Here is a 16,015-nt window from a genome sequence, read left to right as displayed (position 1 = left end):
CTTTTAAAGGTAAAGGTAGTCCCTTGACATGAATGTCTAGTTGTAACTGACTGTAGGGGTGGTGTTCATCTCCATTTCTAAGCCAAAGAGCCAGCATTGTCCGAAGACGATTCCGGCGGTAATGCAGCCAGCATGACTGCACCTAACTTTAATAATAAATAAATAATAAAATTTTTAGTTGTATACCACTTTTCTGTCTGATCAAAGCGGTTCACATTATACCGGTTATGTGACATATGTCACAATACAATACAGTACAATACAAAGCAGTACAATAATCGAGCAATACAGTACATCAACAGTTACATCAGCAATATTACACAACTTTGTTACCTCCCACCCACTTTGTACCTATTTATCTACTTGCATTTGCATGTTTTCATGCTAGTTTGCTAGTTTGGCAGAAGCTGGACTAGTGACAGGAGCTCACTCCATCATGCAGCACTTGGGCCTCGAGCAGCCAACCTTCCGATATTCTGTTCATCAGAATTGGCCTCTTAACTACTAAGTCACCGCATCCCTTTTTACTTTTACCTCTTTTAGCCATCTACTTTGCAATTTATAAATGTCTGTCCTCAACAGAGATAAGGCAGATGTCTGGATAGAATTAATTAAGGCAATGCAATAGAAATGCATGCACACATATCAGCAGTGAGATTACTTTCCATGTTGGGTCAAATTCCAGTGCCATATATAAGATACAGAAGACAACAAAGGCATTCGGGGCAAAAGTTGTTCCAAATCTTATCAGCACAGGCTAAAAAGTCTGTTTCCCACCCCACCCCACTCTAGTGTCTGGACAATGCACAACCCAAATCCTGGTTCTAGTGTGGGCAGTTCGGACAACATCCAGCAAGTTCCACACAAGAACCAGGGGATAACAATGTTAACATGGAGTAACTAAACTTACTTTTTGCTCTGGATTTTCCTGGATGATCCAGAGCCCTCTTTTTCCATGCCATGACAGATGTCTACATGGGCATCCTGCTGGGCTAACTGGTACATCTGCCATCCCCATGGGGCACTTATTCTGAGAAGCCCACAATGTGACTGTTGCTGGGCACTTTGTTCTGAACTCAGAAGCAAGTGACCTGTGGTGGCAGTGGATGCATTATGTAGTTCAGCAGGATACCCACACAGACAGCTGCTGTGGTGCAGAAGGAGAAGGTGAGGTAATGGTTTACGATGAGCAGCTGTGGGGCCAGGATACTCTGGGCTGCCACTGGCCAGTGCAGACAAGGCCCCAGTTATGCTTAAGGTTTTTTTTTTATCCTTGTCTGTATTGTATTCACCTTAGAACATGGGTGGGCAACTACTCCAAGTGTGAAATCTATACATTTGTTTCTGGATGTGATGGAGCTGCATCCATCTCTCTATATCCATACTACCCCAACATTCCCCCCCCCCCCATGTGTAGACAGACAGACAGTTCATCTGCAACCTCTGGGGGTCTTAGAAGTCCATTTTGCCATGGTTTGAGGGACATTAGCCTGTTTCAGGTCTAGGAGAGGTGTTTTTCCAAACAAATAAATAACTAGAAGTCACTTCCTGCTTGAGAAAAAGCCACCTGCACTGCCTTAAACAAATTGGCAGGTTAATTGCTGTATTGGGGCTGCCATGTAGTCTGTGGCCTGCACTTGTATTATCCTACGGCCCATTCCCTTGTTTTCAGCTTGTTTCAGCCTAAAATTAATCCTTTGAAATGAAACCAGGAAATAACCTTCAGATGTGATGAAAATGCCTTCCACTATAGGGGATTTTAGAGCAAATACATTTATTTTTTTGGGGGAAAAAACTCCAGAGGGGCACAAGCAGTCCCTTTTCCCACCCTTGGATTAGACAGAGGAATCTTAACCATCATGAAGGAGACTAGGATAGGACAGAAGTGTCCCTTCACCAGCAGGGAAGCATATCCACCCAACAGGACATCATTCCATCCTCAGAACGTTCTGTAAGTATAGAAGAACTGCCGATAATGTTCTAACTGGTGAAAGAGACTCAACCCAGGTGTTTTGGGACTACAGAGGGGTTGTATTTGAAATACTTTGCTCCCTTGACATAGTTACATTTTCCTGAAACCAACTGGGGGAAGGGGATTTTAAAATCAGGAATTGTCAGAGCACAGCAGCAATTCCACCATATATACTTTCTGTCCTGGCTACAATGAACCAGCAAGGTTTTAAAACCCCTGCCATTTAACTATATCCATACAAACACTCCCAGCCCACATAGTTTTTGTAGTAACTTTTTTTTCTTTTGAAAATACTGTTTTCAATGACCCTGAATGAACCCTCTAGGGGCAGTAGCATCAAGTGATAATGACATGAATGTTTGAACAGGGCACCGCAGATGTAGGAGAGACAGAACGTCCATATTGCCATCACACCATCTCAGACACAATGCAGTTCAATGGAGCCAATTCAGCTGAAATTCAGAATAAAGTCTCTGAGGGCACAGTAAACAATTACAGAGAAACCCAGTGATGTGCATACCAGCTTCGAGGTGGGACATTTAGACAATGCACACTTTGAAGCCAGCTGGAAAGTGCACCCAAGCCACTTAGTCTGTAACCCGCTTCAATCCACTGGGAGAGGTGGGGAAACATAAATAAAATTTATTATTATTATTGTTGTTGTTGTTGTTGTTGTTGTTGGAAGAAAAGCCAGACTAAAAAGGAACTGGATTTTTTCTGCTTCCTCCCAGAAAGTGCGCACCTTTGCATGTACAGATAAATGCACTGACGCCAGGACAGCTCTAAAGGGGTGCTCTTTCCAAAACTAATTTTGCATGTAAATGCCCCATTGCAGGAGTACATTTAAAAGGGACAGAGCTGCTGTACCCAAGCAGTGAGGGTGGCAATGCCCAAAAGAGAAACCGCGACACCTCTCATGGAGATGAGTACAACATACACAAAACAGACAAAGAGGGGGCATGGGATGAAGGGGGGCATGGTTGTACTTTGCTGGCATCTGCATGGGCACACATCTGCTCTGATATCCTGTCCTGGTGAAGTGGCAGTCACCAGCGCTTCACTCCTGTGAAGGTGCGTGGGGATGGTGGGAGGAACAGTAAAAAAAAAGTACCCAGGGGTGCAACTTGAAGCCACACCATGTGATCATGACATGCACACTCTAGCCACCTTGGGAGTGGTCAGTGTGGTTGGTGGGATTTCAATACAGCTTTTCCTGCCCATCTGTTTCACACATCCCCATAAATTCAAGCACCCACCGAGTGAAAATATTTTAAAAAGTATAAATTCCAAATAGCAAACCTCAATTTTGCCATTTTATATAAAGAACACAGTTTTACTATGCTGTTGTATTTAATGGGTCTTGAGCTTCCACTAATTTCAGTATCCCCAGGGGTGTCCTGGAACCAAACCCCAGTGGATAACAACAGCCCACTGTATACTGTAGCAGACCAAAGTAGGATGAACAAGGAAAAGATTTAGGAAAAGTGAAAAAGTATAACATGACAACAATGTGACTAGGCTACTCTGAAAAATTTCCCCAGTTGTGATGTCATCATGCCATCCCTGGAAGGAAAGGCTTCAGAACGATGGAGGTCGTTTCTCTCTCCTACCTGACAAAGGTGAGGAGGCACATGGATCCAATAACTCCATAAAATGGGGCATATGTAATGAAGTAGCGTATGTAATAACTGAAGGCCCAGGCCAAGTCCTAGGGAGAGAAGAAAGAGATAATATGATATGGGTGATATCTCTTCTTCTTCCTTATGTTAGTTCTCATGTCTACACAAAATGCAGAGAGATGCTTTGTTACCACCCCCAATAAGATCTTGTCAGAGAGCCTTTGAATTTGGTGAAATGGGATTTAATGAAGAAAATGTAGGACATGGGAAGCAGAATCTTTCACTTACCACCCAGAACTTGTGTTTGAACATGGTCGTGAAGATTTGCATATGGAAGTAAACTGGAATGAGGAGAGGTGGGAAAACTGAAAGGAAAACCAGAAGATTAGGGGAGTAAGGCAAGTGTGAAGCATACAAGTGGCCAGGAGATTAATGTTTAAAAGTAAAACTTAAAAAAGTAAAAATAAAGTCTGGAGTGTAGGGACCACTTTCAAGAAAAAAGAAAATAGAGGAGTCTGTTTTGATCTGTGGTCTGTCCAACATCTCAGTCAATCTATTCCAGAAAGAAGTATGTGTTGTTTTTTTTACTTATCTCCAAGTCTAATGTTTAGAATAAAACAATCCACTCTTCTGTGTTACTTCAAAATACAAGTGGGAAACTCCATGTTCAAATATACCAATGTCAAACACTCCTTGCATGTGAAAAGCTAGACCTCAGAAAGAAAAGCTGTAGCCTAGCCTTTTCTTTGACATGTTAGCTTTCCATGGGTACATAATTTTTGAAATCTATATTAAGAAAATGACATACCTAAAGTGCTACTATAGCAAAAGTACTTATTAGTTGCTTTATCTGAACAATGAAATCAGTTCTTACTTTCATTTGATTATCTTTTAATTTCAAGAACAAAAAGCCTGGGGTGGAGCTCTAGGGTTTTTGCCGCCTGAACTTTTACAGAGCTTCATCATTCAAACCAAGACAACCAATGTAGTATTGTGGTTAGAGTGTTGGACTAGGACTGAGGAATCTCAAGTTCAGATCCCCTATTTGGCTATGTAGCTCACTACATGAAGATAAAATGGAGGAGGGAGTGTATGCTGTCTTACACTTTTTGGAGAATGAGTGGGATACAAATAAAAAGACACCATGGAGTTCTGAAAATATAAAGAGTTAGGAGAAGTACACACAGTATGATTTGAGTGGTTTTTTAAACAAACCAACCAACAAACATTTAATGCTCTGGAAACTTGAAAGGGACAAATTTATAGCTGCCCATTAAATATGTAGGGGAGAGGGAAGACCTTAATACCTAAACAGGGAGAAAGGGGCTTGCCACTTGGGTCCCTTATTTGGTGTATAAATTAAATAAATATTCCCAAAAGAGCTGTGTTTAAATGTGAAGAAATTATTATTATTATTATTATTATTATTATTATTATTATTATTATTATTCTGCCCTGCTTCCAAGGCTGGGACTCAGGGTAGCTTACAACATTAAAAAAACACCATACAGTTAAAAACATACAAAAATAGTATATTAAAATAGAATTAAATTGCTACAATAATTAAAACAAAATTGTTGCTAAAATCAAATTTAAAAAGGTTAAAATGCTTAAAATACATTAAAACAATATAACAGCACCCTGTGTTTTAAAAGCCTGTCTAAACAAGCAGGTCTAAGCCTGCCGGCAGAAGGATAACAAAGCAGGGGCCATCTTGGCCTCCCTGGACAGGGAGTTCCAGAGTCTAGGAACAGCCACAGAAAAGGCCCTCTCTCATGTCCCCACCAACCGTGCTTGTAATGGTGGTGGGATGGAGAGAAAGGCCTTTATAAAAATTACTCCAGTCTTCTCTACATGTTCAAAGTGGCTCATCTTTTAAAAGTTGCCTTGGGTCCAGTTTGGGAGAAAGGCAGGATATAAAATAAATAAATAAGTACATGTAAAATGTGGAAAGAAACAAAGACACTCACCAAAAAAGAAGTATTCATGCTGCCGGTTATAAGGGAAGTATTTCAGCTTCTTTTTTCCATACTACAGGAAGGAAGGAAGGAAGGAAGGGAATGTTGTCAGTGCTTAGGTCCCTGAGTGTGGAATTATTCCCAGGGGAAATTTTCCAAACCCTCTCTGCTTATAGTTTTTAGATATGTTCTCAAGACCTTCCCTTTTAATGGATTTGATCACTGGACCCACCTTTTTAATTACTGTTTACAGTCGGCCCTTCTTATACATGGATTTTTTATACACGGATTCAAACATACACAGTTTGAAAATGTGCCAAAAAAGTATAAATTTACCTTGATGTTCCATTTTTTATTAGGGACACCATTTTGCTATGACATTATATTTAATGGGACTTGAGCATACACGGATTTTTTTTATACATGGGGGATCTTGGAACCAAACCCAGCGTATAACAAGGGGCCACTGTATTTGTATTGCTATATCTACTTTTCAAATAGTTTTTAATAGTATACATATAGTTTGATATTATTAACTTCTTTAAGAAGGCTTTTTACTTGAAAAAATATCTAAATATGCACCTCATTCATTTAGCAGTAATCACCTAATAAACAGACAGGGTTGTATTGCTATTAAAACCCATAGCCTGTAGCATTTTCACAAGGAAAAACATGTTGTTCTTTGCATTTCTTATCATTACCACTACTGGCAACACTAATTTTTATTACCTGACCTTAAGGGTTGCAGTGCTATACACACTCATCTGGGAATAAGCCTCCTTTACCTCACAAGGGATTGTTTCTAAATAAGATGAGTGTGCATTTACACTCTTAAACAAACACTTTCCTGGGCAGCTCTAGCAAGTGAGAATTGCTTCCTGGCAACCAATCAAGGAAGATTTAGGTACTGTTTCTACTCCTCCTTTAGACCACAGAAAGATGTGTGTTAGTAGGTGGATAATATTAAAATGTTCATAGATTACTACTTTTTGTCAGGCTGTTTGCAAGGTTGATTTAAAATGTTTCTGAGAACATTAAGTATCAATTCAATGCTCAAAAAGCTGCCATTTTTGGACCAGAGTTAAGACTATCTCAGAATGACTCAAGCTCCACAAAATTAGAAATTAATAGATATAAATCTGTCATCCAGGTATGTATGATAGTATAGCCTGCCATACATTTTTTGATTCTGTCATGAAAAATAAATATTTTATTCTACAACTATTTGTAGAGCACCATCTACATAAAAATAAATGATAATAATAATAATTTTGGTTCAGAAAGCATCACAAGAGATGTTGTAAAGGAATACAGTCGGCCCCTCCTATACAGAGATTTTTATACACAGATTCAAGCACTCACGGTTTGAAAATGTTCAAAAAAAGTATAAATTTCAAATATCAGAACTTGATTTTCCATTTTTTATAATGGACACCATTTTTCTATTTCATTATATTTAATGGGACTTGAGCATCCACAGATTTTGTTATCCGCGGGGGATCTTGGAACCAAACCCCAGCGTATAACAAGGGTCCACTGTAGTTTAGGGGAGGTAATTTCCAGGGAGTTATCTGATGCAGCAGTGCAGTAAAAATTCTCTCTGCAATACAGAAACTCTCTAAAATTAATGGAATACTAGTAGACTTTGAGCTTCATAATGAAATGAAGCAGTTGCTGCCAAACTCTTTAAAGCAGGGGTAGGCAACCTTTTTGAGCCGGGGGCTGATTTGCTGTCCCTCAGACAACTGGGGGGCCGAAGCCGGGGGTGGAGCTTCCACCCTCCGGGGGCGGGGCCGTGTGCCGGGGGTGGAGCTTCCACCCTTGGGAGGAGCTTCCACACCCGGGGGTGGAGCTTCCACCCCCCGGGGGCCAGGCCTCCTCCTCTTTGCCGGCCCCTGATGGGGCCCCAGGCCCCGGCAAAGGCCGGCAAAAAAGCCGGCGGGGGCCGCCAGCGCTGGAGGCCTCCGCCTCTTTGCCGGCCCCTGACGCCAGAGGCCTGCTGCCGCTGGAGGAGCCCTCCTGGAGGGCCCCAGGGAAGGCAACGGGCCTCCCAGAGGCCCGCTGCCGCCGCTGGGACCCTCCTGGAGTACCCCAGTGAAGGCAACGGGCCTCTGGGAGGCCCACTGCCGCCGCAGGAGCCCTCCTTGAGGGCCCCAGCGAAGGCAACGGACCTCCCAGAGGGCCTCCGGAGCCGGAGCCTTCTTGGAGGGCCCTGGCGACGGCAACGGGCCTTCCAGAGGCCCGCTGTCGCCGCCGGAGCCCTCCTGGAGGACCCCAGTGAAAGCAACGGGCCTCTGGGAGGCCTGCCACCGCCGCCGGAGCCCTCCTGGAGGGCCCCAGCGAAGGCAACGGGCCTCCCAGAGGCCTGCTGCCGCCGTTGGAGCCCTCCAGGAGGACCCCTGCGAAGGCAACGGGCCTTTTTTTCAAAATGGCGGCGAAGTCTCGCATGACCTCGGGGAAGGTCACACGAGACTTCGCCGCCATTTTGAAAAAAAATGGCAGCGCCCAGGAGCCAGAACCAGCAGTGGCGGCGGCAGGGGCAGGCAGGGGCCGGCCAAAAGGCCTCCGTGGGCTGCATCCGGCCTGCGGGCCGGAGGTTGCTGACCCCTGCTTTAAAGGAACAGAAACACCATAACTACCTTGGAGTTGTTGCTCAAGACCTCACCAAACAAATATAGGCCCCTGGACAGATGGGCCAAAAGTGGTGTGCCACTGCTAATACTAGGCTTCCGGAGTGTGCAGCAACCACACTCTCTGGAATCCTAGCACATGACAGTGGCAGCATCATGACATTGTCCTGTCCACACAGGGACCGCCATCTTGATGTGAGCGATGTGCAGCATATAGATGTCGCTGCGCGTTGCTTACGACACAAGTGTGCCAATGGTTTTTCTGGGTTCTTTTTCGGGAGGAGGGATGCTGGGCAGTTTGGGATGCTGGGCAGTCCCTCTGCAGGCAAACAGTTTTAACCAAAAATTGATCAAAATGTATAATTATTCTAAAAATTGTAGCCATGTAGCCACTCTTTATTTCTCTGAATAATCTACCTCATACTGTTGTTGTGAGAATAAAAAATGGGTAAGCCTGACTTCCTGGGAAAAATTAGAGGAATGTTGTATGTCACATTTGATATTTCAAAAGAATGCCATAGCTTAATATAACTGCTAAGCAATAAGGGGGGAAATCATAGAAGATAATAAGCAGTTATTATTATACTGGAATTATAAACCACTGGAAGTATGCCAGATGAATGGAAGATAACAACCAAGCGCTTAATCATGCTAGTTGATTAGACATGATTTATTAAATATGTTATTAAGATCTTTGGATAGCTGAGTACATGCTTAAGTAGCACATTGTATACAAGTATCATGTAATCTTATCCCCACTGTTTTTGAAATTGTTGCTCGCTCCTGTATTGATCCTTCCTACACTCCGTACAATATACCACAAGCAGAGAATAACTAGATGTGGGTGGAGAGCTAATCTCTCATATGGTCTCATCATGAAACTACACATCAAATTCCAAAGTATTACATGCATGTATGTAACAAATTATAAAGGAAACATTATTGTAATATTTATAAAATTTGAAGACAGGTTAGGAATTACTGCCCATTTTAAAAGTGGAGCACACTGACTGCAAATTAAAATCCATGAATTGTATGAATTTAATTTTCAAAGCAGTAATGTGAATTTTCTGGAAAAGTAGAACTGGAATATATTTCCACTTCCAATAAAAATAAAAATAAAATAAAATCCAGTGTTCTAAACAACATTATCAGATTTATCACACATGGTTTAAATGTTACAGTCATATACCCAAAAAGCTTTATGTGGAAATTATTTTATTGAAATACTTGTATCAATGTTAAATACTTGTAATAATGGAAAGAGAATAATATATTTAACAACAAGAATAAGAACAAGAACAACAAAGAATGACTACATCTGAAAGAATACTATTTTTAAAGACACATACTAAGACATATGCACCTAATATATCTGGCATCAGCAATTTAACTTTCTTTTCCTGAGGAAAAACTACAGTATAGTACTGTACTTTAAGCTTCACTCACTCTCTGCACTGAGTTCCATTTCAATTTGAGGGGAAAAAACCTGATTCAGTACAACTGTTTCACTGAAGGATGGATATGAAAGGATGGATATGTGGGCATAGGCAATTTATCACATTTTGGCTTGACTCTGTAGTTGTTCCATTATTGGGAGATATAAATTAAAAAAATAACTTCAACAATATTTCTGTCTGATTGAGAAGCATGAGATTTTGTGAAACAGGAACAAGATTAGTAGTGTGTTCATCTATTCGTCTGTTCCTCAGAGTACTAGGATTTGTCTATGCTCGTCTTTTTAGAAGAATAGATTTTCATCTCCCGACTGAAATAGAACAGACCAGAGAACTATGGACAAATGGATACATTTATGGTATGGAAAATTTTCCATGGAAAGACAAAGAATTTTTCTAGCACCCACATTTCTGTTTCAAAGTATTTCTTTCTTTCTAATACTAGTAAAAAATTAAAACCCCAAGATAAAAGCTAGGTAACTGAGGCTTACCTTTAAAATGAGCTTAAAATAAATCAGGAATTGCTCCCTCCTCCTAAATTATATCCTTACACATCCTGGTATGTGTAAGAACAAAGAAGCTGCTATGCTGCTGTCAGCTCAAAACTCAGTCTAGCCCACCAGCACTGCATGTCCATCATGATCAGGCAAGAACCACATGGAAGCTCATGATAAGAGACTGATGAGGACTGCCAACTCTTAGAATCATAGAGTTGGAAGAGACTGCAAAGGCCATCCAGCCCAAACCCCTGCCATGCAGGAAATCTAAATCAAAGCATCCCCAACAGTTGGCCATCCAGCCTCTGTTCAAAGACCTCCAAGGAAGGAGACTCCACTACACTCTGAGGGAGTTTGTTCCACTGTCAAACAGCCCTTACTGTCAGGAAGTTCCTTCTAATGTTGAGATGGAGTCTCTTTTCCTGTAGCTTGCATCCATAACTCCGGGTCCTAGTCTCTGGAGCAGCAGAAAACAAGCTAGCTCCCTCCTCAATATGACATCCCTTCAAATATTTAAACAGGGCTATCATATCACCTCATATCTTCTCTTCTCCAGACTAAACAGCCCCATCTCCCTAAGGCGTTCCTCATAGGACATGGCTTACAGATCCTTCGCCATTTTAGTCGCCCTCCTTTGGACACGTTCCCGTTTCTCAACATCCTTATTAAATTGTGGTGCCCAGAACTGGACAAAATATTCCAAGTGGAGCTTGACCAGAGCAGAATAGAGTGGGACTATTACTTCCCTTGATCTAGACACTATACTTCTATTGATGTAGCCTAAAGTTGCATTGGCCTTGTTAGCTGCCGCATCGCACTGTTGGCTCATGTTCAATTTGTGGTCTACTAGAACTCCCAGATCCCTTTCACACGTAGTCTCGTTCAGCTAGGTGTCCTCAAAGATTACTGCCAATGGCTCAGATATTACATTTGCCAGTTCTTTTAATATCCTTGGATGTAGTTCATCTGGTCCTGGAGACTTATATTCATTTAGATTAAACAGGTATTCCTGTACTATCTCTTTATTTATTCTGTGCTGAATTTCCCCTGTTCTGTCATCTGCTCCATTTTCCTGAGGTTGAGCACCCTTTGCCTTTTCTGAGAACACTGAGGCAAAGAAGGTGTTGCATAATTCTGCCTTTTTGTTGCCCATCTTATGTCTAATAAACAGAGGTATCTTGCTTCTGAATCTGCATTGAATTTGTAGGTAATAGCCATTGGAACTACTACATCAATCTTTTCTCATTCTTCTGAATAGGCCAGTGACCATAAAATATCTTGTGGCAATAAATTCTGTAAATTAATTATATATGGTGTGAAAAAACACAGTGAATATCCTCTTCTAGAAAGGTAGCTGTATCCCTCAGCTGCAATCACTCACAGCATAAACTTGTGGCACCTTAAAAGTAAACAGATTCACTGTGGCATTTACCTCCATGATGGGAGTCCACATTTAGTATTTTGAGAGAGTGCTTTCTCTGTTTTCAACCCCATCAAGCAAATGACTTTTCCATCCTGGAAGGCCCCAACAAAAAATTAGCTTCAGCTGAAAGGTGCTTTATGCTCCTGATGACCCCAGTTGCCCCTTCCTGTAACTTTTATGCCTCCATTAAATTCCAGTGGGTTCCTAAGGATGTGAAAATATGTTTCTGTATATGTGTGTGTTTGGATGTGAACATTACTGCATGAGTTGGGCAACTGAAGCTTTCAAGAACAATTTAGTCCAGGAATCCCTCAATACCTAATCTGGTTCTGTAAAGTATGCATACTAAATATTTCCTTCAGAGTACATATTTTAGCAATCAAATGCTTTAATTTCTGAAATTCAGTATGTGATTGGTGAAAATTGCATAAGTGCATCTTCTTATTCCAGAAGCTCAACTGTTTATTTTGTTTTATTTTATTTTATTTATATCCCACCTTTTCCCCTAAAAAGGGGTGAAGCAGATGAGCAGCTTCTCGCTGTTCCAACCTCAGTGTCCCCCGATAGGCACAGGACCGTGGTGACCGGATGGTCCAGTCTAAAAGCAGGCCGCTGCAGTCCCTGCTCTTTCTGCCAGCAGCTCACTGAATCTCACTGCTGACTCATGTTCAGCTTGTGGCCTACAAAGACTCCCAGATCCTTTTCACATGTAGTCTTGTTAAGCCAGGTGTCCACCATCCTATATCTGAGTCTTTTATTGTTATTGTTATTTTATTATTTTGCTTAAGTGTAGTACCTTACATTTCCCCCTGTTCAAATTCAAACAGAATTAATTGATAATAAATTGATAAAGGATGGACTGGAGCCGCCCGTTTTTACTTCTGACAGAGGCTGCACCAACCAAACATAGTGGCCCCCATCAAAACTAAAAAGAACCTGCTGAAAGCAGGTTCTTTTTAGTCTGTGCAGTGGGTGCCATGACTGCGCCAATGGTGCACTCATGCGTAGTGATGGTGCATGCATGGCATCATGTTTAGACGCTGTGTCACATTTGTGTCATCATGGCAGCCCCCATGTGGACAGGGCCGTGCCACGATGGTGCCACCATCATGCGGTAGGGTTTGGGAGCATACGGTCGCTCCACAATCCCGAGCCCTAAAATCGGCCCCAGACTGTGGCTTTCCAGCAGTCTGTACCAGGCCTATATTTGTTCATCGACAGAAAAAGACAGAGAGAGGGCCAATTTAAACTCACATGGGAGGGAATTCCATAGTTGGAGAGCAAGCACCTTGAAGACATTTTCTTGTGTCCTAAGCAGACAGGCCTGTGACAGTGATGGGATTGAGAGAAAGCCCTCCCCTGAAAATCTTAAAGCCTAGGCAGGCTCATATAGGATGATACAGTGGTACCCCGGGATACGAATTGACCGCGTTACGAAATTTCCGGGTTACGAAAAAGTTAGATTTAAAAAAACTGTTCCGGGTTACGAAAGATTTTTCGGGTTACGAAATTAATTTCGGCGCGAAATTCAAATCGGAAGCGCGGCTAGCGGCTTTCCAGCGCCTTTTCGGGTTGCGAAATGTATCGGGTTACGAACGGCGCCGCGGAACGAATTAATTTCGTAACCCGAGGTAGCACTGTATAGTGTTTCAGATAGCCTGGATCCAAAGTCATATGTATACTGTATAACAAACTGCATTAATTTGAGATTACCTATTCCCATACAATATACTTTGAGAGCAAGTACCTGGATTAAGAGAGCTATTGGCCTTTGAGATATTTTGGTCAATGCCTCAGACAATCCTTACCATTGCTCATGCTGAAGGGCACTGGGGAGAGTTTTAGAACAAAAAACCTGGAAGGCCAAAGGTATTCAGTAAAACACTGAAGTTAGAAGTTCCATTTACCTGTTAAATCTGATAGTTGCTGACAGAGCGGATCTCTGTGAATTTGTCTCTGCCTACAGAAATCTAAAGAAACCAACAACCATCAAAACTTCCAAAAAGTCCAGAAGCCCATTCACAGTATGCCAATAATATGATTAGCCACAAGACTGCCAGTGTGCAATACTGGTCTGAGTGTTGGACTAGGATTTGGGGAGACCAGGGTTTAAATTCCCATTTAGCCATGAAAACTCACTTGGCTGACTTTGGCTAAGTCATAATCTCTCAAATCTTAGAGCTGGGGTAGGCAATATATACTCCCTGGGCCACATGCCCCTCAGACCTGCTTTTGTGGTCCCTAGGGATAAAGAAAAAGATCAAAAGCATTTTTTACACAAAAAAGCCCAAAAATAATGTCCAGGGTGTGAAGATGAGGGGCATTTCCACCACATCTGGAGTCAAAATGAAATTTTGCAAATTTGTTCCAAAAATGCCTTCTAGGGGGTCCAGCAAGATCCAAAACATGCCTTCATGCCTGGGAAGGGGGTATTGGGGGGGGGGACACGGACACACACACACACACATATATATAGTGGGAACAGATGTCGTGGAGGGGTTGTGGCCCAAATATCTCCTACAGAATTAATGTGGCCCCCAGAGCTTCCACAGCTGCGCACCCATGCCTTAAAGGAAGGCAATGGCAAACCTCCTCTGAATAAATCTTGCCAGAAAACTCTATGACAGAGTCACATATATCACTCTCGACCTAAAGGCACATAACAACAAGGATTAATAATTAGATAATGCAGTATGCTAGTCAAGTGACTCAGTGAAACTAAGACTTTGCCACAGGGGAATTATCTGAGAAATTCTCTTTAAGAAAGCTCAGACATAATGCTCCCAGCTTAATGGGCCTGTGAGCTCTCCCCTCCTTTCCACCAAGGGGCCATTTACAGCTCTTCCACACTGCAGAAATAAAGTAATTTGACGCCACTTTAATTGTCATGGCTCCATCCTATGAAATCCTGGGATCTGTAGTTTGGTGAGGTGTTACAGCCTGTTCTGTCAGAGAGCTCTGGTGTGTCACCAAGGCAGATCCAAAAATTCTGCAGGATAGAGTCATGGCAGTTAAACTGGTGTCAGACTACTTTATTTCTGCAGTATGGACACATCCTTACACTATACAATTATAGACCTATAGTCCATTTTATTTGCCAATCCTGTGGAATTCTAGGATTTGCAGTTTAAGGGTATTCAGAATTCTTAACCCAGAGAGTTTGAGTGTCTCAGCAAACTATAAACTCCAGGATTCTACAGGATGAAACTATGGCAATTAAAGTGGAGTAACTGCATTATAACTGTGTAGTGTGAATGGGCCACAGTTCCATTTCAGCTTTAATACTTAGATCCTAATTAATTTAAACCACAATACCTAGTCATGTCAGAAACAAAGAACTGTGCTTGAATGCCACTTTATGAGCCAACATATTCAAACCAATAGTTTGATCCTGTTTGTAGTTAAATTTAACAGAGATTTTTGTGCCAAAGGGCACGTGGGAGGAAAGGAGCAAGGGGTGGGTGGTATGTAGATCCAATCCTCATTCACATTTGGCTTCTAATCACAGATAAGCAAGATGGGAAGCCACAAATGCCACCTCTGCAAACAAAAGAATGAACAGATAATTTTTTAATGTTATGCATGTAAAACTAAAATGTAAAGACAAATTGTTGCTACTATAGACTCCTCCTTTTTGGGGGGGGGGCAGAAAAAGGGAAGGTCTGTGGATTCTGGAGGGTTGGGGGCCCCCAAGGCTAGTTTTTACACTGATGTTTTAGAAGATTTTGGCATCTGAAGTGAAGGAATGGAAATGATGCACTTTCATTTTTAAATGATACAGAGAAAGGTAGATTGCTTCTAGAATAGGCTGTCCCAAATTGATTGCTTCTCATTGTTCAAGATGAGATAATGCAGAATTTTATGCTTAAATCGGATTGGCATAAGTTGTTTCAACATTTGCCAAAAGTAGATGTGCCAGTGTCTTGGTCACAGAGGGAAAAATGAATATCTTCCTTTTCATCACATTCTGTTTCTGACTCAAGATTTTCCCCCATTTAATTATTTATTATTTCTAAAACATCTTTCATTTTTTACATACTAAACTGAGATGGAATCACTTAAAATCTGATAAGACATGACATAAAGGGAAGAAGGGATAATCAAGGGAAAGAAAAAAAAGAAAATTCAGGTACCAATTAAAAGGGCAGTTTTCCCCGCCCGCCACATGCCCAGCCCCAAACCCATTTGGCAGTTTCTAAATGACCCAGTACTGAAATTTGGCCTTACTCCATTATTTGTTTTGTTTGAGTAAACTGTTGCTAAAGGACAGCCTGCTTTCTGGAAAGAACAATCAAAGAGTGTTACAGAATAAAAGAACACCTAGATATGTCTATTATGAGTTTGGTTCATCTCCATAGGGCTGGTACACACTGCCATAAAGCGGCGTGTTCCCGGAGATACTAGGGTTAGGGAGTGCACACCAACCACATGCTCCCTAACCCTAGGATGTGTGGGGGGG

General features: G+C 41.8%; 1 protein-coding gene across 2 annotated transcripts in view; it reads right to left on the bottom strand.

Moving 5' to 3' along the window:
• Window positions 1-16,015, bottom strand: part of LOC149314269 (acyl-CoA 6-desaturase-like) — a 51,339-nt gene that overhangs the window by 10,236 nt on the left and 25,088 nt on the right. For both annotated transcript variants that reach the window (XM_089520764.1, XM_089520765.1), the window contains 3 exons: window positions 5,562-5,622; window positions 3,880-3,956; window positions 3,583-3,680 (listed from right to left, as the gene is read on the bottom strand). In XM_089520764.1, the coding sequence (XP_089376890.1) occupies window positions 3,583-3,680; window positions 3,880-3,956; window positions 5,562-5,622 (236 nt within the window). The remainder of the gene's footprint in view (window positions 1-3,582; window positions 3,681-3,879; window positions 3,957-5,561; window positions 5,623-16,015) is intronic.

The sequence above is a fragment of the Sceloporus occidentalis genome, unplaced genomic scaffold, assembly GCF_023333645.1.
Source record: "Sceloporus occidentalis isolate IW3139 unplaced genomic scaffold, rSceOcc1.0.p SCAF_4, whole genome shotgun sequence".
NCBI lineage: Eukaryota > Metazoa > Chordata > Lepidosauria > Squamata > Phrynosomatidae > Sceloporus > Sceloporus occidentalis.
This window is presented reverse-complemented; position numbering and strand designations above follow the sequence as displayed.